This window comes from Leptinotarsa decemlineata, unplaced genomic scaffold (assembly GCF_025532065.1).
Source record: "Leptinotarsa decemlineata unplaced genomic scaffold, Ldec_3_MD MMD2_tig00003736_RagTag_RagTag, whole genome shotgun sequence".
NCBI lineage: Eukaryota > Metazoa > Arthropoda > Insecta > Coleoptera > Chrysomelidae > Leptinotarsa > Leptinotarsa decemlineata.
The window spans coordinates 3,512,264-3,538,916 of NW_027412593.1; the positions used below are offsets into that span (position 1 = coordinate 3,512,264).

General features: G+C 33.9%; 2 protein-coding genes across 2 annotated transcripts in view; one reads left to right on the forward strand and one right to left on the reverse strand.

Annotated features, from left to right (window-relative positions):
* Window positions 1–26,653, forward strand: part of LOC111512836 (orexin/Hypocretin receptor type 1) — a 409,012-nt gene that overhangs the window by 207,764 nt on the left and 174,595 nt on the right. The gene's annotated exons all lie outside the window — the stretch shown is intronic.
* LOC111512837 (facilitated trehalose transporter Tret1) lies at window positions 2,873–15,788 on the reverse strand. The gene is made up of 2 exons (XM_023169005.2): window positions 15,606–15,788; window positions 2,873–4,783 (listed from the first exon to the last, which is right to left on the reverse strand). The coding sequence occupies exons 1-2, from the start codon at window positions 15,670–15,672 to the stop codon at window positions 3,414–3,416; spliced, it is 1,437 nt and encodes a 478-aa protein (XP_023024773.2). The 5' UTR covers window positions 15,673–15,788; the 3' UTR covers window positions 2,873–3,413.

Genomic DNA, 26,653 nt, shown 5'->3' on the forward strand with positions numbered 1-26,653 from the left:
TCTCAATAGTATTTTCCCTTGGATTCATTTCCTCACATCACGCATTTCACTGAGTCAGTATCAATAGGAGATAACTTGAACTACATCTTACAGTTTTTGTTGATCTTTCTGGAGATTTTCACCAGAAAGATCACCAGAAAACTCTGATATCTCTCTCGATTAATCAATTAGTGATAATGATATCAATTCAATGATACTAATTCGTTTCTGATGTATATGAAGTCTCTAACATAGCTGTGAGATTTGGTTTCAGTCATTTTTTGATGATGCGAACTCAATTATTAAAAAGCACGTTGAAAGTTAGTTTTTCTTTATCTGGTGCGGGAAAAGTTTTCTCAATATACTTTGAGCCAGTGATTTCAATTCTACCTGTTTCATATCTAATTTTTACTGAAAGCTATTATGCATTCTTTGTTCTTGTTGATTCATGGAATTGTTTAGCTTAGTAAGCTAAACAGTATTTGTAGTATTTGTTCATTTTTTCAACAAGTTTTTATCACCTCCACTTATGTATGTAACCGACTCCTTTGGACTCAATTTTGAGAAACTTTGAATAGACAGATTTATTTAGTTGTGTCTCTCCATTGCTACACAATAAAGGATTTCGTATTAAGACTGACAGTTGAAACATATATTGTAGCCTAAAAAATTGAAACAAATGGGTTTGAAATAGCAAGCCAAACTGATAAGTGAAAAATAAATAATAGTTTTAAAAACTGAAAAACACGCTTCAATAGCAACACAAACTAAAAAATGAAAATTAATTCGAAACTCATTTCGGATTGTGTTCAACATCAAAAATAAGTTTTATGACTCGATGTAACTTATGACTTTTAATAAGCCTGAAACCAGAATAAATCTGTTGAAAGAAAATCAATTTTATTGTAAAAAAGCGTGGGGTGATGAATACTCATTGTTATAAATAGTTGGTTAGGAACTGTTTGCCAGATTTGAGCCATAATAAATATATAATTCAAAGCATTTCACGCTTTTTCACAACAAAATTTTTTTTTTCATAGATAGATTCATTCTGATTACAGACTTATTAAAACTCATTAGTTACATCAAGCCATAGGACTTATTATCGATATTGTACCCAATCTTGAATTGCTTTCGAATTTTTATTTTTTAGTTTGTGTTGCGATCAGAGCGTTTTTTTTTAGTTTTTCAAAACTATTATTTATTTATTCAACGAAAGTCATTTTTTGTGGAGGAAAAAATCAATTTTTTATCGACCTTTTTTGGGTATTTGTTACCTTCCACAATCTGAAAAATATAAAAATTATAAATTATTTATTTCTTTATATTTTTCGTTATCTTTGTGTCCCTCCTCTGTGAATATTTTTTATTTTCTGTGGGGGTCTATTTAACTCTGTTAGTCCACCAGTGCATCTTCTCCTGATTTCTGTTGGATATTATCATACAGAAGCTTTTTTCTGCTGCTATCAGTTTTATTTTTCGACCTTCATATTTGTTTTCTCTGTACTTTCTCCTTTTTTGTCTTATTTTTCCTGTATGATATTATGTATGTTTCTTCATTTTCTCTTTGTCTAAACTGGTGTATTTAATATTTTTCAGTATTTTCCGCATGTATCACTTCATATATTGTTTTTCAAATCCCCATTCATGTTCAGAAAGGAAGAAATACTTCTAATCTTTAGGCCACTTCCTACTTTCAAGGTCTAACCCCCTTCAGAGTTCAACACAGACCTTCGGTTATTCCACATATTTCTGAATGGAGCAGGTGTATCAATTTTTTAATTTTTTTTCAACAGAAATACATATATTGTTCTTCAATCAATATTGTTATTTTTTGTTTTAACTGTATTCACTTTCAGGTTAATTTTCCATTCCTACATTGATATGTTCTGTACCGAAAATTATGTAATTTGATATCTCTATCGAAGATAAAACTTTGAAAATAAAATGAGATAAATAATGATGAATCAATGAATTCAACAATTATGAATGTCATTTGAATTGCATTTGTGTTAGATGACAATTTTTTTATTTTCTAAGTCGTTGGAAATATAATGCTTATATCTACAACAATTTCTAAGAGATATTCAATAGTTTCAAGAACTAAATATCGCTTTCGACAATTTTATTTCGAGAAGATTGTATAATGAATCTGCAGAATAGTTTCACTGAAAATATTGATTTTTTTCAAAACCCGTACTTGAAAATCGATATTTAATACTCCATTCTATGGCTAACGTCCAACCCGTGTTAGGGATCACATGTTAAACGGTGAGACCTCGTTAATCCCTAGCTCGCACAAGTTTCGACTTCTGAGAGTTGTCGTTCACAGGGGTGCGACAGCTGGTTAACGAAAAAACTGATTTTTTTAATAAACTCCACTTTGATAAGCTGCTGAGTTGACGTTTGGTTCACCGAATCAAAAGTCTTGACGGCATATCGAAAAAACCCATACTGAATATTTTTTTAAAATTTCCAATGACAGTTCCATATGTCACATACAGACTTGAATAAATGTTCACACTCCTTCGTCAACTTATAGTTTTAATAACGACATTAAAATATTTTTGATAATCTCTATGATTGTATTGATATATTCAATATTTTCAGTTTTTCTTATAACCTTCACTCCTCACGAGTTTCTCTCATTTTCTATGGTTTCTCAATAGTTATTGACTTCATGACACCCTTCGTATTTCATATATTCCGGATACCGTTTGAAGCAATGTTTAAATAACCCAAATGATATTTTGGGTTTGAAGATATCAATTTTCTCAATTTTCATTTTCCAAACTGAAAAAGAATAATGAGAATGACATTATCTTCATGATCCATTGAAGTTTGATAAATTCAAATCTGTCGAATTCTAAAGCTTTGAAAAATATGTAAAAAATCGAAGAGAGTAATTTATTCTTCAATTTTGCTTACTTAGCATATGAAAAATTGATGTACAGAATAAAAAAAATCTCATAATTTACTATCTGTAGATACCCCGGAAAAGAATTGATTATTGCAATATCCTCTCCAAACCTTTGACATCGTTATCGTCTATTTCTATTTTCATCTCAAATGTAATCAATTGTGATTCAGAAATATCCTGTTATCTTTCCATATCGCAAAACAATGAATTTCTGGCGAAAAAAATTAAATAACAATTGTTAATGTCAAACAATTTCTCAATTCATATAAATATTTCTTATTTGTTGACACCAAAATTTTAACAATGGTTATAATAAAGAAGGAACTTGCACAATTAGTTTTCTTCAGTGTGATATCATCACCTTGTTTTGAATAAAATGAAATGATAAATCTTTAATTTGAACCAACATCATATAGAATTTGTCTTTACACCCACCTAAATAAATTATTCAAACCCAACTTTCATCTATATGATTGGTATAGTTGCAGATTGAGTATTCTTAGGAAGATGAAATCTACTCTAATGGAGATTTTCTAAATACATCATTCACTTGTAAGTTGAGATTCCGTTCTATCTTTGGTTTGGATTGTCTGATCTCTCTCTGTATCTCTTCTAAAGTTTTTCCCTTTGTTTCTATCAGGAAAATTGAAATCAACACCATTCCAATAATGCAAAAAATTCCATACAGAAAAAAAGGAACATAAACACCAATTGAATAATAAGTCCTTTCGAACATGAAAATAGTTGCAGACATGGAAACACTGTAGATGATGTTAACTATACAAAGTGCTGTTCCTACCAGGTTAGATGGAAAAATCTCACTTGCTACTAACCAAGGAATTGTATGAAGCCCAGCGCTGTATGTTATGGCCTGGACTAGAAACAGGAGTAATTGGAGGTATTCGAAACGCGTATCAAGATTTGAAGAACTTTTGATATACATGAAAATTCCAGTTGCGAACAAAGTCAATGTGGTTAACCCCGTAGAGATGAGTATAAGTGGTTTTCTGCCAGAAATGTCCACCAAAAGTGGTGAAACTATGCTTGCGATAAAAAACACCACGTAATAAATACAATTCGCCACTCGGGAAGATATGGTTTCGCTATTCTGAAATACTGTTTCATAGTATGCTTGAATTGCGTAATTTCCGGATAAGTACTGGGTGAAGGATAATGTTAAAACAGTCCAAAGACATCGCCTGAAATGTTTCTTTCTCAACATATCTGTTTCTTTTCCTTTGTCATCTCCGTGTTCCAATATACTCTTGGATATTCGATCTAGGTCTTCCTGAATGTCTTGCTTTCCCCTTAGCTTCCTCAGACTGAGCTCTGCCTCTTCAGTATTTCCTTTCAACAAGCAATAGTATGGACTCTCTGGTACAAATGGTATTGTGATCAGCATGAGAAGAGTCAGTGCTGCTATCAGATAAGCTATTGCCTCCGATGACATGAACGTAACAAATACGTTGAATAATGCTATACCAAGACCAAATGATACCATTAGCAAAGTACCAAAAAATCCTCTGACTTCAGGGTCGGCTATTTCTGATAAATATGCAGGACTGACATTGAATATAGCGGCATCTATGAATCCTCCAAGAGCTCTTCCGATGTACAAATGGATTTTTGAGGTAGCCATGGCAATGAATAACCAAGACGCTGTGAGTGGAATCGGCATAAGAAGCAACATCGTTTTTCTTCCCACTAATTTCATCAAAATTGTAGTCACTACGCATCCAAGAAGTACTGTTAACGGTGTGATAGATATCAGTAATGAACCTTCCTGTGTTGTCAAGTGGATAGTGGAATTCTCACTGGTCAGTTTTGGCAGAGAACTTGAGGGCCATCCAGAGTGGCTGCCTACTGAAAACATTCCCATATTAACTGAAACAAAAGAACAGTTAAACTATTTTATCAAGTCATGGAGTTACAAGAGTTGATGTAAAATCATTATTTTAGTGAAAAAGTTTTCTTTCAATGAGACGGAATTGCGGAACTCTCATAAATTGATGACGTAGATTCTGGGAATATTTATTCCCAAGAATAATAACCAAGTATATCAACATACTTGTAGTGTAGTGAATTCATATTTTGTTTTTGTTGTTGGTGAACTTGGTTCTGTGTTTCAAAATTACTTCTATTGTGAATACTCACTGAATTTTTCATAATGTTTTGGAAGAAATATGAAGAACATGTAGTTCAATGAGGATCACTTCCTATCAGGATCTTTGAGATGAATAAAGTTGAGAATTTCGATGAAATGAAAAAAATCTACGTGGATTGGTGAAAAAAAAAATTGTCACTGATAAATATGATTGTTGACGAAATTTACATAGATTACGTAATCGTGCTGCCATGCTATTGTGAAGTGAGAGATTTCGAAACAAACTTGTCCTTGCTGGAACTGAATAACTTGGAAATAACTATTATCAGAATAATATTCATGAATTTTAATGAAATTTGAAAACATCATACCACTTTTGTGGAAAAATATAAATTATCATTTCAAAGCACAATTGAGGTAGAAATTCAAAATTATAATCAATATTAAGAAAATGTTGAAAATATTTATCAATATCAGTACAAAAGATAATATGTCATTGATATGATTATTATCAGTCCTTCTGATAAGGCAGGTTGTAGACTGATCAATGAAAGTCATTTTTAGGAACATTCTCTTGGACTCATTTTATTCAATTCAAATAGTTTCAGTTGAATTATAATCCATAAAGTGACCTATGGTGGCTGAGAGGTCTCTCAGAATGTAATGTATTACCATGTTCATGTTCAGAAACACAACGTTTGAAAAATCTCGACGCACAGTGTTGCGAAACCGGAATTTTTTTGGAATCATATTGCCTAAACTGCAATTTTAATTGTATCGATGAGAAACTTCTACAGATTGGTCAGAATGAAATCCCAAACAGAATGAGTGAAAAAAAAATTTACACCGAAAAAAATTCTTGGGTCAAATTTTCAACAAAAATCAAAAATAAAAAAAAATTGTTCGAAAAATTTAAAAAATAAATTATTTTAATTCTTCTTTTATTTCTGATAAATACCCTATGATTAGTTTTTAAAATAAATTATAGGGTGGTCCGAACAAGAATTATAAACGTCAAATTTTCATGATTTTTCGATATTTGTTGAATAACTCTGAAATTTTATATGAAACCAAAATCTATTTCATTTCTTATTTGAAAGGTGGCAATAAAAGGTTTAATTTGATACCGGTTTGAAGTCAATAGCTTCAGTTTTAAGAGAGTTATGCTCATTTTTGTGGAGTGCTAGAATAGATGTAGAATAAAAAAAAACTTTGAAGATACTATTTTATAACACAGGCCTATTTTATTGCATTCTACAGAAAAATTACAAATTATCAGTAATCTACCAATAAGTTCATTGCTTCCTCTGATAATTCCAGGTGTTTCTTCTCCTTCAGTATTCTCCTACTTGTGATTGCGGGATCAGAATTGGCGAGCAGATAATGTAATATGTCTTCACAATTGTCTTTTCTTGATATTTTCCTCGCATGGTAAAGCCTTGTGTTTCTGAAGTCCTTGTTTCCTGCTTCCAATGCTTCTTCTGATAGTTGGCCAATGGGGACCAAAAATGAACGAATTATTTCAGCTCCATGAATAAGAACCTTGTGGACAGTTGGTGGCATATAATGCCACGAATATTTCTTTACATAGAGACCAGCAGTTTCTTTTCCGTACTTCGAGAACTTATCGCAGTCTATCTTATATCCAGAAGTTATAGCTTGAAGAATACTAGAAAACCTTCTTATAAGTTCGGTATCTACTCCTGTGGCCAGAGCGGTTTTCTCAGGATCACTAAAGAATTTCCTTGCTGTGTTACCATCATTAGTTGTTCCACTTCCTTGTTTCACAACATCAACAGTTATTTGGAGCTGATCTTTCAGATTTTGTTGAACTTCCTTTTTTCTTTGATCTCTAATAATCTTCTCATTTTCACTGAGCTTAGTTCTCTTTGTTTCCCCTGCTTTGCGCACAGTGATTTGATAAGCAATGTTCAGTAGGGTTTCCATAAATCTTATTCTACAATGTAATGTTGATAATCCAAATCTATAAGCTTCCTGATTGGGTGTCCTTTTAACAATTCTGTCCAACTGATTCATTTCACTGGGCTTTGCGTGGCAAATGTAACACGTTGCTGCAGACTTGTTATCAGATAAAGCATTACAGACTTTTCCATCAACCATTGTTTCCTCCAGTTTATGTTCTACTTTAAATTGTAATCCGCTTATGTTGATAACCGTTTCGTGTATACTATTTATTTGTTCTTTCATGAGATCGTCCTGTTGCTTTGTATACTCTCCAGTCTCCTTAGCATATTCAAACTTGATTGGTCTGCAATATCTGGTTGATGATGGTGTTGGATTCTCCCATACTTGTTCTTTATTGCATGAAAGAACTAAAGGAACCATAGATATACTGAACAAGCTACTATCAGTTGCTGTATTGTCAGTAAAGTTTTGTTTATACTGGCTATGTCCTGAAGATCCATCCATACCCCATTTGCTAATCAATAACATTTCTTTCTCTGCATATGCTTGAAGGTGGTCAATTGATTGGGATTCCAGTATTCTATTCGCGGTGTGATCCAAAAGAGATTGTAGTTTGACTGAAGCAGACTTTTCAGTAACCTCGACATCCTCTGGATAACATTTCTTTTTCTCGTCTAAAAGTTTTCTGTAACTAGGAAAGTAATTGTATTTTTCTTGATATTCTTTTAACTTTTGCCACTGATAAACGCTGAGTTTCATGTCCATGAATAAAGCCAAAGCTGCCTTTATATCCCCTTCTTCCTCTTTTCTCAATTCTTCAGCTGTGTATTTAATTAAATCTGCAGAAACCTCTTCTGTTTCCATTAGTTCCATACTTCTTTTCTTCTTTGTTTTCTCACAGCATAATGTAAATTCCTTAGGTTTGGGTTTTCGTTTTGAAGTAGTTGGATGATTTCCAACTTCAATATAGCCCTCTTGAATCCAGTCCGTAGCTCCAAGCCGTTCATACATCCTGTTAAACTCTTGAAGACGTGCATTGTACTTATTGACAAACTTTTTCAATTTATCTTTTATGTTTGGAAATATTAAACTACTTTTCACTCCATGCTCATGATCAAGCAATTCCAAAACATCCTCCACGTTTCTAGTTTTACTCTGTTGCATCAACTCATGCAGTTCCTGATAGGAAATTTTAATGTATTCCATAATTCTTGACTGTCAAAATTATAATGGAAACCACAGTGAACTTCATTGCACTTTTATATGCATAGTGGAGAAAGATAACGACGTAAAGGCCGCATTCCACCATAAAAACAAAGGGAGAGAGAGAGCGAAAGAGACAGAATAAAATAGTAAAACAACAGAGAGAGAGAGAAAAGTACCACCACAAGCTAAAAGAAAACACTATATAAAGACGGACACACACGCGAACTAATTAGTGACAAAAAAGAAAACACTGAAGATGGCGATTAGCCGAAACCGGTCTGAAAATAATAAAAATTTGACGTGGGATGACGGAAAATCACCCGAAAACCAATATGATTAAATTATTCAATAAGTGATTCCGAGAATTTCCGTTCTATTTCTATGGAATAAATACTGAGAGTGATATACTAAAATCGCTATAACTCCCAGGAGGGCAGGTATGGGCAGCTGATTTTTTCACAGTTCGTTGAAAACAAATTATGTAACATTTCTGTAGTGGTTTGGAACTGGGACTCTCTGGGACTTTTAAGATATTGCTTACCTAACCCTGAAATCCCCTCTTTTCGTGAAAATTTTGTATATTTGACTTCTAAAATCAATTAGAAATCAACGGACCAACATAAAAATAAGCTTTATGTGTTTTTTGTTTACTTGGAATGTCTGTGACAAAATTGCATCATTAAAAACAATGAAAAAAATAATCGGAAAAAAGTTACTTTTCCACTAGCCGCAACACAGTGCGACGTTTGACCGAATCGAATGAGTTTTATCTTTATCCAGATTGACTTCAATAAATGAGGTACTACACAATAATTCTTTTGGAATTCGAAAACATGTAATGAAATGGTGAAGACTATTCAATTCAGAAAATTCAAAGTTACTTCTGATTTTGTGGGGACATAAAAAAATTATATCTCCAGTCGAAAACTACGAAATTTTTTCATTTAATGAAATTATTCAAAGAAATAATTTTGTGAACTCGCAATTATATTCTGAACTGATCTCATTGATTTCGACACTTATAATTACTTACTTATAATTGTTCTAGTAGTCGCCAATAAAAATTTCAAATCACGATTTCATTGTTTCATCAGATGATGAGTAATTGTTCTAAGCAAGTGTTTACGTTATGATAATAAACCTTGTATTTACAGTATAATAATAATAATAATAATATATTTCTATAAACATGATTGTGTAATACAATAAATGCATAAATAAATAAATGAATGAATATATGGTAAATATAACAGTTAACCCACAAAAGGATATATCCTTGTGCGTGGGTATGCCGTTAAATGTTGGAGGAGGATGTAGCCTTGGTTTTGTTAGAATGTGGCAATAATACAGGGTTGAGAAAAAAATGTTTTTCATGGATTGCTAAGAAGCAAACCTTTCAGGGAGCATGCTGTTACCATCCCAAACATCATTCTTTGTACATATTCAGTGAGTGATTATTGGATCTACGCACTTAGTGGGCGGCACATACTTCTGCACTTCTGCAGTCACATTCGCCGTCATTTCCAATCAACAGATATAATCTGATAATTGAAGACTTGAAATCAATAAGTCTTAAATTATTGTCATTATTACTATCGCACCAACATTATCAAAATAGTCTACTTCCTTTAATGGAAAAACTGATACCTCAAATCACCTGAAATGATTCACACAAGATAACAGGTTTCGTTTTTGTTAAAGTGTTAAAATGTTTCATGGATAACTGTCTTGACAAAATCAATCATTGCAACATGCTGACCTGGATAGAGTATGAAGTATATATTTGAAGTATATTTGTTAGTGATTTTTCTTATTTTTTTTTTAAGATATCTGCTTCATTCAAAAATAAAATCCCCACGACGAATATCATTTCACTTGGGTTGTCAAAGACCGGGGGCTCGTGACAGAAATTTTGACCCCATTTTTCACCGTCTGCCTTTTTCAGAGTACATATTTACAGCTATAAGCAACAGTATTATGCGTTGAACGATTTTTTCCCATGTTACACATGCTTAAACATCAACTCTAGATTGCATAAAAAAAGGTTTTTTGACCACCATTATACCGTCTGCCATTCACGCGACCGAAAGGCTTGGTTACGCAACCCACAAAAAAATAATTGGCAGACAGTTACATGGTGTTCTGGCTAAAGCATGAATTTTTTTATTTATAAAAAAAATTTTCGACTGAAATCAACTTTTCACCGTCTGCCAAGCACAGCGTAGACTAACAATAGCATGAAATGAATGCTGTGACTTCCAGAGTTAGCCAGCATTCTATAGTACTCTGCATTAGATTTCTTTGTGCAATTGGCGATGTGCACAAGTCTATAGCCAGTCCATCCAGCCTCTCTCTCTAAAAAAATGTGGAGAGGAGTTAGTTCTAGGAGGATCTTCATGACCGCTGACGGTGTGGTACTGATGGCGCTACAGATAGCCAGTCAAGCCTGTCTCTGTAGGCCAGAGAGCTTCGCCTGACCCATTTTAAAAAAAAAACTTCCTATGGACGTATGTCCTAAACGCCTTAACTTTTGAGATACAGGGTGGCAAAGTTTTCAAAAATAATCAGTTTTTTAATAATAACTGAGATAATTTTGTAGACATCTTTGGCATATTTGGTACATATGTTCCATACCTCAAGGCGCATTTTCTGATGTAGACAAATTTGTATTTTTTCAAACAGTGGCATCCCTACGGGTTTCGCATTGAATATTTTTGGGGAAAAAGTACTACACCAATGCTTTCTTTTCAAAATAAAATCATTTTTAAAATCTTCATTTATTTAAAGAAAATTTGATCTCCTGGTATTTCTTTGTCCGACGCATGATTTTCACTCAAAAAAATAAAAATCGACAGAATGCAAATTAAGGAAGTAGATCAATTCTAAAATGAATGAGAATCTGAAAATTGCTTCATAACGCATTACCAATTCCCTAATAATATTTGAAAACATAATCTGCAAAAAAATAAATTTTTCACAAAAACGAGTTTTATTTTATTTTGTGACAGTAAGTCTAAACGAATAGCACAAATTTGTTAATTAGTAATAATACCAAAACTGATTATAAAAATTGTTGAAAGTGGCCACCTGCACTTAGTATGCATGCTTCCGCCCTTCTACGCATGGAATTACGCACCCGTTCAAATATTCCCGGCGTATTTCGTATAGGTTCACACGAGGCAACTATTCGCTCTCTTAAATCTTCTAAAGTATTAACGGGAGTTTTATACACAAGAGTTTCAAGGTGACCCCATAAAAAAAAATTCTAAACTGTTGAGATCGGGGGATCTTGCTGGCCATTGCTGAGGTCCTCCGCGACCTATCCAACGATTAGGATAAACTGTATTTAAATGGTTTCGGACAATTACACTGAAATGAGCAGGGGCGCCATCGTGCATGTACCATATTCGATTCCTTAACGCAAGTGGCACATCTTCCAATAACCCAGGTAAGTCTTCTTCGAGAAAGTGTACTACACAAGGTCTACCTTCCGGAGTCCCTTTCTTGAAACTACCAGTTTCCCCAAGTATGATGAGTATTTGAAAAGGTTCGGCTATCTGGTAAGGCACGATTAGGATATCTTTCCTGATAAATGCGCCTGGCTTCTGTTGCATTACCATCGGCAAGGCCATATACGTAATGCATTTGCGCCATTTCCGCATTCGTATAATTTACCATATTTACTGATATTCAGAAAAACAGCGGACTACCATAATAACTTCAATAACACTTCAAAATCAATCAAAACGCGCTGTGACAGTTTTTAACACCAACACCTTACTTAAAACCAACATCAATATTAGCTACTGACGTTTGTACATACAGAGAATTCGTTTTTTATTGCTATGGTGGGTACGCTGTTTTTTCTGCTTTTAATCTTTAAAAGAAATCACATATCGACAAACTCCATATTTCAAAGAGGTGCAGTAAATAAATTCTGCTACACGTCATTTATTCCAGGATAACTAAATTTATGTTTTCAAAAATTATTAAGCGGTGCTGCGTTATGACGTAATTTTAATTGAGAACATTGCATCTGACAACAAACAAATACCTTTTAGATCCTCAATAATTTTGCAACAAATCTGATCTCTTAGTTTGCTTTCAGTCGATGCACGATACCGCATCAGATTTTTAAGGAATTTATCCTTAAGTAAAGCGATTTTTAATTTTTTGAGCGAAAACCTTGCGTTGGACAAAGAAAACCCAGCAAATCAAATGTGCTCAAAAATGTATGAAGATTTTAAAAATAATTTTCAATTCGAGATAAAGCAGTGGTGTAGTATTTTTTTCGTCAAGAATATACATTTCAAAACTCGTACGTACGCCACTGGCAGAGAAAATTAGGAAAATTGTACATCAGAAAATGCGCCTTGAGGCATGGAACATATGTATCATATATGCCAAAGATGTCTACAAAATTATCTCAGTTATTATTAAAAAACTGATTATTTTTGTTGTGGTCGTTTCAATGCCTTTTCCAACCAGGGCTGAGTCTAAAGATTTAGGTAGTGCATTGTCAAAAGCTCCTTCAATCTGCGTGATGTCAAGAGATAGGGAAATTTCCTCTAGAAGGTTGTTTAATGCCTAATCTGTCGATTTGTCGGTTTGATATGCACACTGGCGGTTATTCAGGGGGGCTACATATAAAGCAACCTTCCTGATGTGTTCGTCCAGTATTCTCTCATGTCCTTTCAACAGGAAAGATGTAAGGCTGATTTGGGGTGTGAATCTTTCCGGTCAAGATGAGCTAAAGTATCAAAGGTGGGAAAAAGTCACTTGTAGGCTCAGCTCATACCGATAATATAGTCTGAGACTGAATACATGTTGGAAGCATATACCTAACTATTTCAGCCGTCTCGTGGGAGGCTCTCCATCTTATGTCAGGGACTTCTATATTCATCAAGATATTACGCTAGGCCAAGACGTCGAATATACAATCCTGACAGACAATAAAGAATTTCTCAGTTTCGACTACAGCATGGGCACTCGATATGATATGAGCAATTATCAGATGCTTCGATGAAATGAGGTTTTCAACTCCTTTGAAAAAAGCCCTATGCATCGTTCCATTTTTGTGTACCGGAACAGGTCCTGATTAAATGACAGAGTTGTAGTTACCTTGTTCAGTGTCAAAAACCATGCCTGGTTCATAGGCGATGAGGTTCAATCTAGTAGTGATAGTTATGGGGTGATTTCAAACTATTAATTATACAGCCTTGCTACTTCGGGAAAGTATAATCGTGGAACAGAAGATTCAAAATGAAAACTTTTCAGATTTTAAGGTCTTTCTGTCATACGACATTTTTATTACTTTCATTGTCCATGTAGTCGTATCGTCCATGAGAAAATCACGAGTGTAACATACCTAATGAATTGTGTAGTGATTGAAATGAATGAAAGTAGTGAATTCCGAAAAAACATATATGTTGAAGCACATTTGTCACATCGCTTCTGATAGTGCATTAAGTTGTATGTGAAAAATGGGCACTTCGTTGAAGAACATAACATAGTTCTCCAATTCGTGAAACTGCTCTATGCCAACTAACCCTATGAAATTACATAGTCATCAGAGGAAAATGGTAGATGTAGATATAATTTCAAATAACACACCTCTGACTATAAATAACAGCTGTGAATTCTTAGGACTCACATTTAGATTGGAAAAAACATTGCAAGCTCCTGATTTCCAAACTTTCATCTCTCCACTATTTGTTCAGAAATCTCAAAGTTGTACTACGTACAACTGGAAAGTCGACTGACGTATGGTATTTGCCTACACTGTCGAGTAACGTCCTCGTATCACATAAAAAAATCATTAGGTGTATTGCTGGTGTGAAAAAAGACTATTACTGTCGAGAAATCTTTAAAAGATTGAAATTCTGACCTGTACAGGCCTCTACGTATTTGAAGTCGGTATTTTTGTGTTCAAAAATAGGGATTTGTTTTTCATAAATAACGATTTTTGCGAATACAACACACGTCGTAAGGATGATTTACGATTACCACTCTCTGAACACAATATTTCCTATAAAGCTCCAGCTCGAATCGGCGCAAGAATTTTCAACAACTTACCTTTCTCCATCAAAAGCTTAAAACATGAACGTACTTTAAAAAAAAAAACTCAAAGGATACCTGGTTGAGAAATTTCTATACTCTCTAAATGAATACTTTCAACTTCAACTTTTGTTCAAATCTGTATTTTTTTTTCTGTACTACGTATATGCATATTTATTATGTGGACATGTTTCGTAGTGTTGTATAATCCTTAATGTATTGTTTTTTCCTTCACATTTCTTCATTTGAATCCCGACTATACTACCATGCGGTTGTGATCATGACTCTTTCTTATACAACTGTATGTTGTATAAGAAATAAAATGATTTGATTCGATTTTATTTGATATGATTCAAATCACCATGAGTATTCGTGAAAATTACAAAAATTCTTGATATTTTTTCAAATTCCTCCAATCCTCGAAGAGACAAATGTGTCTAAAAAACTATATATACTTTCCTATTTTTTTTTGCTAAAAATATGTTCTGTTCGGCAGCTGAATACCAGCCCTGTTCATCCATCAAGCCCTTCAAACCTAGTTTTCAAGTAGTAATAGTAGTTACATGCATTTTGTGCAGAAATACAGAAATATTCTGTACTTTTTCCAAATAAAAGTATAAATTGTTCGTAAACGTGTAAAAGACATTCTTTTCATTCTAATGTGTATGAATTTTCTCTCCACATATAGTCGCTTTTTTGACTTCAAATCGAATTTACCGTGTTTGAATTTCAGTAGTTGCCGCGTACATTTGGATGATTTCGATATAGACAGACAATAAATGATTTTTCAAACAAAAAACTGTATGTTTGAATGTGGTTGACATTGTTTCGTGATGCATTTCATTATTTCGGTTGTTGCTTGTTTTTTATTTCACTGTAACTTGTTTTTTGCATAATATAATAATATAATTGTTATTTTTCAGCTAATCTTTTTTAATTTTTTACAGATTTTTTTAGGGATTTCGAATCAGTTTATATTATATTAGACAATGGAAGTCCAAACTAATGAAATGAAAAAACTGTGTGTAGCACATTAACCATATTCATAACGATATGATATATTAAATTTTTTCATTTTGTTTATTCTAAAAATTCAATTTCAATAATAGATGTCGAAGAAAAATCCGCATTTTCAGCAAACAAAATTTGTAGTACGTTTTTGATATGATGTTAGGTATGCTATGAATAATCAATTTTGAAATACTTGTATTACAATATGATTACAGACATATTTATGAAAAAATCGATATATATGAATGAACCAGAAGGTGATACTGAGCACATAATGCATAATTGAATGAAGAAACGGAACAAACTGAAAGACAGTATGGTGTTTCTGTAGAACAGACCCATAATTATTCACTATTTTGTTGAAAACACCCTAATGAAATATTTCACAGTATTATAACTTACTTCCAAAAGCTGCCAGATATTGGATAGATCTTTCTCTGAATTTGAAACGACTCAAAAGAGTTTTCATGTTGTGATGTTGATACTATGAAGGCACACAATAGATTGAAAGATTTGGGTAAAATGCAACGCCTATCTCGAAACTTTTCAAATATTGATTCGATAGATCTTCTCGATTTATATCAAATCTATTCATAGAATCATTCCTTAGCAGAAGCTTTTCCCGTGTGATATCAGCTGATATGTCAAACCAGGGGGGTATCTTACCGAAACTAAATATTGCAACACCGTCCTTATGACGACCAATCCAATAAGCCGGAAACACGTCTTCACGCTTTTCAGCTATGAGTGCTTTGTTTACGAAATTTATTTCGAATACAGTCATAAGATCATAATACAGGGTATGCACAGGCTGATTCACGGTGGATGGCACATCAGACGTTTCAGGTGAACCAGACACCAGATCACTTCGAAAATTGAATAGCGAGCCTAGTCAGATATTCTCTATCCAACTAAAATAATTTCGACAATGCGGTGTTGCTTCTTCCATTAGGAAGTGGTAGCAACTTTGATTTTTAAACGGAACACCCTGTATATAATATTAGATTTGGAATCTGCAATAATAAGCCAACAACTTTTCTTGGTATTCCTCTATTTCTATCTGTTACTGTTTTTGAAATATGAACTTATTTAAAAAAATTTCTTCGGAAATCATGACCACAAGAATGCTGATATCTTTGAGTTAAGGAATACTGTGGTACCGAAATTTGGTTTGCAGTTAAGTGATAGTTGGAGGCTTCCGACACTTCACTGTAATCTCCATTACTTAAATACAGGGTGTTTAAGAAATACAGTTTTTTGTTTGCTAGAAAAAGTGACTGAAAGTTGATTATTTCGAATAGAACACCCTGTGTGTCATCACGAATTCAGAAAGTTTTTGAATTGTATGATGCATATACCAAACTGATCAAATTTGGTACTTATGAGCATTCATTTGTGAAAATGTCGCTTCAGATTCCTATTCGATATTTCCTAAACAGGCCATGATTACTATATGACAGGAACTTTGTAACATTCTCCTAATAATATTGACATTTTCGTTTCTTCACACGTTTCAAATAACTTCAAAACGATGGAACAAATTTATTTGAATGAAATTCGTATGAATTTGTTTATTATTTTTAGACAGTGTGATAAAATTATTAGCAGGACATGAAGGAAGTACAACGAAAGGTATCCGAATCTACCGCAAATAACGTCAATAAAATTATGCGAATTCAAAACAATTTCAATGCATTTGGATCAACTTTGAAAAAATCAAGAAACTCGCTTCGACCCGTTACTTCTGCACATTTCCACGCATTTCCTGAGTCATCGATAAGAAGTGCTGAAGAAAATTTGGGTTCAAAAAATCTTGCGAAGATATGAAATGCATGATTCAAAATTCACCAAAAATTCAATGAAGCCTCAAGACCCTCAACAGACAGTTCAATTTTGTGGAATGTTGTTGATACGCATTGAAGAAGATCCATTTTTTTTAAATAATTTGGACTGATGAATCGAACTTTTCGAGAGAATGAATTTTCAATACAAAAAATATCATTATTGGTCCAGTGAAAATTCTCACGTCAAACAGCCGGATCTTGAAGAACATTTTCTTTTGAAGTTTCAAAGTTCAATCTTCCCCTTGAAGATGATCACTTGGTGGTCGAAACGTGGTGTTGAAATAATGGTTTGTTGTTGGGATAAAACTCTAGTAAAATTAATTACCACACCTGAGGCTCCAAACCGTGCATATCAAATCCAGAAGCTTCCTGTATATTTTGAAGAATTATATAGACAGCTTCGTCGATAATCTACCACTCAAAGAATATAGGAGATGTTGGTACCAACTAGCTTATGCACATTGTACAAGCGAAGTGAGCGCAGAACTGAACACACAATCGGTGGATAAAGCGCTTAAGACCATAGTATTGGCCAGCGAGATCACTCGATTTCAATGCATTAGATTTTTTTCTGTTGGGAATATTCAGAAAGAAAGTTCACAGAAGACTTGTGCGTTCGAGAGATAACTTGTTATAAAGGATTACCCAAACATTTGAAAGATTTGGATCCCAAAGAAACAGATCTGACGACTACAAAAGCAGTCAACACTTGCATTTTCAAGTGCTTGAAAGTGAACGGTCAGCGATCCGAAAATATTTTGAAATATTTCACATGATTGTTTCACTTTTTCATAACTATCCATATCAAAATTTCCAGTTTCAAGATTTTTTGTGTTTTTTTTTTCAATTCACCTGAAATACTGAAATTGTTCTAAACTCGTATACATTTCTTGATGTTCATCAGCAGTTGATTCGAATACCTTTCGTTGATATGTCTACATGTTCTGCTAATAAATTTCATCACACTGTCCAAAAATAATGAACAAATTCATAAGAACGTCGTATGATTGTTTTAAGGACAGAACACAAGCACTACAGGAAAATTCTTGAGGCGCTCTCAGAGCGGTGCCTGTGCGAAAGTAGCGATTCACTTTGGATTTGAATCACTGAACATCAAATCCATTTGGAAAAACGTTCTCAGGAAGTTTATTCCACTCCAGATGAAATAGTTCTTATACAGTGAAGTTCGAGGTGTACTGAGTTGAACCTCAAAACGATGAGCAGCCATAGTCCGTCGCGTATTTCTGATATGTACCGCTCTTGGTGGAATCGAATGTGCCAAGTCACTTGAACACCTCCCGTGAAAGTATCTATAGAAGAGAGACAAATCTCCAACCATTCTTCGATGTTCCAGGCTATCAAGGTTGCATGTGATGTTTGCGTCTATAATCAGACGGATGGCTCCTTTCTGAATGCAACCCGGCAACTCCAGCAGCAACCTGGTTTTTTAACTTTTTTTAGGCCTATCAAAAGCATTCGATACTGTTTCTATCAAATTTCTATTGAAAAAATTACTAGTAATGGACTTTCCCAATAATGTGTTCTGTTGGATACATGAAAACCCGTAGTTTGGTGGTTGAATGTAATGGAATAACATCAGTTCCTTATGATATGAAACTAGGTGTTCCACGAGGATTTGTTCTGGGACCATTGTTATTCTTGACTTTTATCAATGACTTGCCTGAATTCATATCAGATTGTCACATAACTATGTACGCTGACGATTCTACAATCACAGTTTCTGGAAAAAATCAGAATGAATTATCAATGAAAATTAATTTAGTTATTGTCGAATTCAGTAGTTGGTGTCAATGTAACGAACTGATTTTGAATAAATCTAAGTCAGCCCTGATGAAAACATTTGTTAGGAGAGATTTCTGTTGTAATTTAGTCAGTTTGAATGACATAAAAATATCAAAAGAAGTTTATTTTCTTGGAACTATTCTAGATGAAAATCTCACCTGGAGAAGTCACATACAAAAATTGTGCAGTAAACTCAATTCAGCTTATTATTCGATCAAACAATTGAAAAATTGTTTAGATAGGTTTGGTTCACAGAATGTTTACTTCGCGAATGCATACTCCCACATTAGTTTCAACATAATGACTTGGGGATGTGCGAAGGAATTTTCTAGAATTTTCATCTCTCAGAAACGACTGATAAGATTGATATTCAACCTGGAGTATCAAGAAAGTTGTAGACTCGTTTTCAAAAAAGAACGCTTGTTGACTGCACCCGCAATATATATATAATGAAACGTGTCATTTTTGTGCACAGGAACCTTGACTTGTACATACCGAACTTGAGCATTCACGGTCGTGATACTCGCCATGCTACTGCTCTGAGAGTCCCTTCGCATAAGAGTGGTAATTTCAAAAATTCTCCATTATATGATGCCATAAATTTTTATATAAGACTGCCACTTTCTATGAAGAGGTTGATTTCTGCAAATTTGTTCAGTAAGAAAGTTAAAAACTTATTACTGGACAAATGTTACTAAAGTCATAAGGAATATTTAGAGGATTATTTCACAGAAGAATAATAAGATATATAATTTTTCAAATTTTTTACTTGCTGTTTTGCTTTAGTTTCAGTGTTCTGACCGGCGATTTTATCGTTTTTTTATATATGTCTATGTGTGTATATATATGTATGTATATGTACGCATTTATTTTTTTCATTCCTATTTTATATGTCTATATGTACGTATACCTTTGTATATGCAAATTTTATTTTTTATTTAAGCTTTGATTTCATTATTTCATTCATAAGTGACGTACTGTTCTTTTTTTTATCTAATTAATCATTGACCTACCATATATACGCTGTGTATGATTTTAAGATTCGAGAGTAGAGAGGACTTCATTCCACCAAGGACGGCCTGATGCTTTATAAAGCATCAAAAGTTGCTGAGGTGTGTAAATTTTCTGATTCGGAACAGTGTTCCAAGCTTTTGAGAAGCAGCATTTGCAATTCCAGCGACACGATTGTGCCAAGACCTATTGGTGTCCATTTTAACCTCCAACAAACAGAAAGCGGAATTGTCTAACTTGACATTATTATATTCGGTTAGGAGACATTTATCTTGGAAAAAACTGATGCCTGGGTTTTCGTGGGTTTTTAATTGAATGAATAGTTTTGTTTCATGGTTTTGGGGATTTCGAAACTTCTGAAGTGATAAAAATGTAAATATTATCAGGAGAATGTCACAGCGTTACTATCAAATAATAATCATGATATGCATGATATAACTACATATAAAAGAAGCAAATGTCAACAACTTCCTGAATTTGTAATAATACACGGGGTATTTCTTTCGAAATAATCAACTTTCAGTCACTTTATCAAGCAAACTAAAAAAAAAATTTTTTTTTCACCCTCTATTGAAGAAACGAAGATTACGCTGGAGTGTGGGAAGCCTCAAAGTATCACCTAACTTCAAACCAAATTTTTGTACCATTGTATTCCTCACCTCAAAGATATCAGCATTTTTATAGGTCATGATTGATAGGTCATGAAAAAAATTTAAATTCATTCATATTTCGAAAACGATAACAGGTAGGTATAGGAAACTTTCAAGAGAAGTTGTCGTGCAATAATTGTTGTATCCAAAATGAATAGGACTAGCATGGCGAAATGGAAAACCAGGGAAACCTTGAGTGATATAAATTTGGTTGAGCTTTTGTTGAACAGCTCATTTTTCTTGAACATTGCTTCTCATCACCAACTAACGCAACGCTGAACACAAGAGGAAAATAGTCCATGCGACAGAGGATGGTTTACACAGTAGTTTAAAATTTTCGAAATGTTGTTTAGGACGATCATATTATTATTTCTTCGATTTACTTGCGGATTATCATATACGTGGTATTTTGCAAATTAGTTCAATCATTCACCTGTAATGCTAAACGAATGACAAGTAATGATTGATTGAAATTATTCTTAGAAAACAATCATATATGAAAACTATCACGTAATCATCAGCCTTGGATTTATCTGAATTATTTACTTTCACCATGTTCGAATTTTTCAGATTCATCGAGAATAATCTCCACCTTGAGAAATATTTTTTTCAATCAGTAATTTCAAGGAAAATAGTATTTCGAAATAGAGTAGGTACTGAAGATAAGTAGAAACATTTTTTGCTTTTCTGGAAATTTAAGTACTGATTGATGTGTGTGTGATAGATATTCAGAAAACATTCAACGCAGAATGTCAATATGATCGAAAAAATCAAGGAAATTCAATAAAGCTGATGAATTCAACACAAAAAATACACAGGCCGTTTTTTTTGCTGATCTCGAAAAAGGTAAAACCTACAACTTCCGACAAATATTATAATGCATAACTAGAGTCTACTTCACAAATTGAAAATGGTGAAAAATAGAGATAATGGTCGAGAAATACGAGCTATGGCTCATTCAATCCGAAATATCCGAAATCATATCTAGAAAAATATGCTTCAACCATTTTTGGCACACTAAAAATTGAAAAAAATTAGAAACAAATGTAGTTTCGGAAAAAAAATACTAAGGTGTTCTCAAAAAACTTTAAAGAATTGAGATATTCAAAAAAGATCCTAAGAGAGCAGGCAATTTAAAAAAAATTTTTCACCTCCCGAAACTCTTTCTCTATTATTTACCATTTTAATTTAACACCGAAAATAGGTATCCGCTAATGAAGTCGGGTATGCGGATGCATCGTCTATACCGAGTAAGTCACAATTTTTTTTTACTTTTGAATATCCATTTAAAAATTTATGAAAATTTCGTTGTATTCCGAATACTGTAAAAAATTGATTCCCATCAATAAAATCTCAACGTGAATTATTGAAAAAGCTAGGTAATCAATTATTATCAATATTTCATCCGACTTGCGACTTCATTGAACACCACAAAAAGTTTTAAATAATTTTCCAAAAAAATGTTCGTTTCGTGGAGCTCTTGTCAGTGTACTCAATAAGATCACGTTAAAAACGTTTAAAAATTTCAAAATTTTTTACTCGCTTAAGATGCCGCGTCTGCCTTTCCAAATTCACCCGCGGAGGCCTCTTTTTGGCGTTAAATTGATATTATATATAAATAATTTCTCAATTCTAGTTTTTGGAATATTTGCAAAAACCTAAATAAATTTTATTACATTGTCCAAAAATAATGAACAAATTCATAAGAACGTCGTATGATTTTATTCAAGGACAAAACACAAGCATCACAGGAAAATCCTTAAGGCATTCTCAGAGCGGTGCCTGTGCGAAAATAGCGATTCACATCGAATTTGAACCGCTGGAGATTGAATCTATTTGAAAAAACGTTCTCAGGAAGTCGATTCCACATAAACGCAGTTCCCAAGATGAAAGAGATGTTAAACAGTGAAGTTCGAAGTGTACTGAGTTGAACCACAGTACGTCGCGTATTTCTGATATGTACAGCTCTTGGTGGAATCAATTGTGCCAAGTCACTTGAACACTTTCCGTGAAAGTATCTATAGAAGAGGGAACAATACTCCAAAGAAGTTCTGATCTGAGCTTTATAAAGCATCAAAAGTTGCTGAGGTGTGTATAGCTTTCAGGTTCTAAACAGTGTTCCAAGCTTTTGAAAAGCAATTCCAGTGACATGATTGTGCTGAAACATATTGGTGTCCATTTTAACTCCCAACAAACTTATCGAAGCAGAAAGCGGAATTGTCAGACCTGACATTATCATATCCGTTTCGTAGACATTTCTTGGAAAAAACCGATGCGTGAGTTTTTGTGGCATTGAATTGAACCTGGTTACTTTCACCCCAATCCGAAATCACATCTAGATCCTCATTGAGATTTGCAACCTACTGCTGCCAGTGAAGTTGTGCCTCCTTAGCCGATATCCTGGAATCCAGATGGAATGACGAGGCAAGTGTGCTGTCGTCAGCCAAGCAATATATTCGATTCTTGATTTTTTTCAATGAGTGCTTAATATACAGTAAACAGAGGGTAGACAATATGTATTCCTGGGGAACACCAGCGTCGATGGTAAACGTATTCGAGAGATATTCGTCGACGGCCACTTGACCATAAGAAACATACAAAGAACCATACAAAGAAATGATCCGACAAGCCATAGCATCGAAGTTTGGCCAGCAAACCCTCATGCCACACACGGTCGAAGGCCTTAGAAATATCAAGCGCAACAACTCTTGACTCTCCATGTTTCTTGCGTTATTCCAGATATGGGTGACATATGATAGAAGATCACCTGCTAATCTGTTTTCGAAGGCCATATTGATGATAGCTCATGATGGTTCACGGCTTTCTCCATGATTCAGAAGTTTTTCTTGCTTTTTTAGGAATAGGCTGAATGCCAGAAATCTTCCAACAAGAAGGAAAAATCTCTTCGTTGTACGACAGGTTGTTGATATTGAGTTGTTTCAAAATTCGCCTCACTAAACTGTCAAAAATTAATTTTTGGCATTGTGGATCCCATGTGGAAATAGTGGGTGGTGCCTTTCCCAGAAAATTGTATGTGGAAAGGGACGCTTTTTCTATGGCTGTTGCAATTGAACCGCCTGCTTTTATCAGTAGTGTATTTGTGGGTTTTATAAAGTTTTGATTAACAGCTTCACCTACGTACTAGAAGGATCCAGACCCGTTGGAATTGGCAAGCAGTTTATTCCTAATTCTCTGATTGTGAAATTCTTTGCTTTCATTTATTCTAAGGTGACAGCATGCTCGCCATCTTTGTTGAACCAAGATTTACCGTTAGAGTTTCGTTTCATTAAAAAAGGTTATATGCATCCATGTACATATACATGTACATATACGAGTACATATACTCGACTAGTATTAATAATTTTCCTGACTCTACAATAATATTGTTTTCAGCATCCTTGAGCTATTTTTTCAACAAGTTTTTCGTTACTGTTTCAGTCACCTAGAAATCTCATGAATTTGACACTTCCACTTCACTTCCTCTCTTCCAGCAAAAAAAATACATTTGTCTGCTAATTCGTGAATAGGAATATGAGAACTCATAGATTTAATCGCCAGAGATTCAAATCCAATGTGAATCGCTACTTTCGCACAGGCACCGATCTGAGAACGCCTTAAGGATTTTCCTGTAGTGCTTGTGTTTTGTCCTTTGAAAAAATATTCAATTGAAGATTTCTTTGAGAAGAGAGTGAACGAAACGCGTCAAGAAATGAATGTGAAAATTATTTAATTATGGATAGTGTTATTAATTCTCATCATGTAACAGATCAGTCCGTACATAAATGAATAGCTTGTTCTCAAGGATTTCTGAAACTTCACAATGATATTTTATGTCTGATTGAAAGTTGACATGAAAAAAAGAAACTAAGATGCAGTGATCACCACTACTAATAATCACAGCGATATTGTTGATTGGCAAAATTCTTAGAATTTTGGTTCACATACAATTGAGAAATCACAGTTACACAAGATAGCATAAGCACTGAAATTATTATTATTTTGAAATCCTTTTAACAAAAAGAAAACCAAACAAAAGTCATTTTTATATCTGATCAAGAAGTAAATATAAATAATCCTAGACAATATACATCTACTCCATTCAGCATTGAATCTAATCTTAAAATGAATAGTATCACTGAACACTCATCAATCTGGAATTAGACAATCCCGGACTATTTTTAGATGGTGTATTGATCTCCATAAGTATATCTGTTGTTCCACCAGATTTAGAACACCTTGCCTAAATGATTCCAACTTGTTATATAGGGTCCTTCAGAAAGCGCTTCCTATCTTTGAATTTAAATGGAACAAAGTTTGAGTGTGATTTTATTGAAACTTTTTTTTCGTTTGAAAGACCTCCTGATGCCATTATGTGTGGAATATAACATTGAACCGATGGCATGGGTTATGTTGGCTTTGAGGACCGCTGTGGTTTGCAGCTTATTTGTATACACCTGCAACTTGAGAAAACCCCACAAAAAAAATTCTAACGGAGTCAAATCTAACGATATCGGTGACCAGTTCATATTACCCCCACGTGAGAGAATCATGCCCTCAAATCGCCCGTGCAGAATATCCATTGTGATATGAACTGTAGTTCACGTAGCAGCGAAATTGTTTTTCACCAAAAAACTTTGTATTCCATCTTTCCTCGAATTTTCATTTATTTATTTATATTTTGATGAGCTGTTGCGAATGATAGGAAGCGTTGTCAAGGACTATTACACTATTCGCATCCAAATTTGGGATCGATGTGTTTTCTAATTATTCCTCAAAAATATCAGCTTCCATGTTTTTATGATAGTCAACATTACAGTATTCAAGTTTTTTCCCACATAATTTCAAAGAATTCGGAACCCATCCTTTACTTCCTCCGCAATGCACAATGATTAGTCGCGATCCTTTGTTTGCAGGTATATTAGTTGCACATATTCTCGAACCATCAGTCCACCCTTTCGTCACTGTGTCGTGAGTGTCATACCAAGTTTCGTCCAAATTAAAAATTTGCGGTTGTTCTTGTCTATATTCAGTTATTTGTTCAAAGTATTTGTTAGGCAATTCTACGAATTTATCCAGCTTGACGTTTGTTTATTATTTTAAATCCATATCCTAGTTTCTTCATCAATTCTGAAGAGTTTTGTCACAGCAGCTCACGGTAAGGCCGAAAGTATTCAATTTCTTCCTCATGATTTCAATTGTAGGAATTACTTTTGCAACAGTCGTATATTAATTGAATAGAACTGGCCGATACTTGATGAAAATCCATATTAAAAAACTAATCAATAGAGTTTATTGTATGATTTTAACTATAAGGGTTTTACAAAAACCGCGATACGTGTTTCGCTATACAATAGATCCAATAGTTAAGCTTGAAGAAGCTATTGTATAGCGAAACACGTAGTCGTATATTGTTTTTGTTAATGATTTTATTAGATGAACATCTGAAGGTTTTGATAATCCTGTATTACATCGCGTCTTGCGTTCACAAAGTTTGTTTTTGACACAAATTTTACGTACAGTTGAGATAGGAATTTCAGTCAAATCTGATGTTGCTTGTAATAGTGTGTTTCCCTCGAAACGAAACTTGAGATGTAGAATCTCATATGCATTGAAACATCATCTCTTTGTTTCAATATTCAAATGCATCCGGATCTTATTCACTGGTATCTCTTTTTCGCATTGTTTACCATCGCTATTAGAATCACTACACTGGAAAAAGTCTGCGTTGTTATCACACTCGTTATTCCTATTAGTATTTCCAAAGACGCCACATTTTATACAGATTACAAAAATTTTAATCAATTATTACTGCACCAATATCGAATTTCAACTTTCGAATCGCGATCATTTCCTGAACTGAACACGACGGCGATAACTATCCCCGATTCTCCGATTTCTATTCGTCACCGTAACATGACTTCATATTTAATTTTATGATTCTCCAGCCAATTATGAAACTCGGTTAGTCAAAATTATTCAATATGAACCGCCAAGTCTACTGTCTACGTGTACTAGGTCGCTGCCAGTTAATTTCTATGTATTGGTTTTTTGGCCTTTGAGAGTGCCGCCAGCTTTAAGAGTGCAGAATGTCGTTTACTCCGACTATAATAACAAACTGAATCGAACATTTTTCTTGTGCCTC

What these genes read in the sequence shown, in the direction of transcription:
- LOC111512837 (XM_023169005.2), bottom strand. Translation starts at nt 15,672, where the DNA reads ATGAAAACTCTTTTGAGTCGTTTCAAATTCAGAGAAAGATCTATCCAA. An exon ending in ATATCTGGCAGCTTTTGGAA is followed by an intron (nt 4,784 to 15,605) that starts GTAAGTTATAAT and finishes CTTTTGTTTCAG; the next exon opens with TTAATATGGGAATGTTTTCA.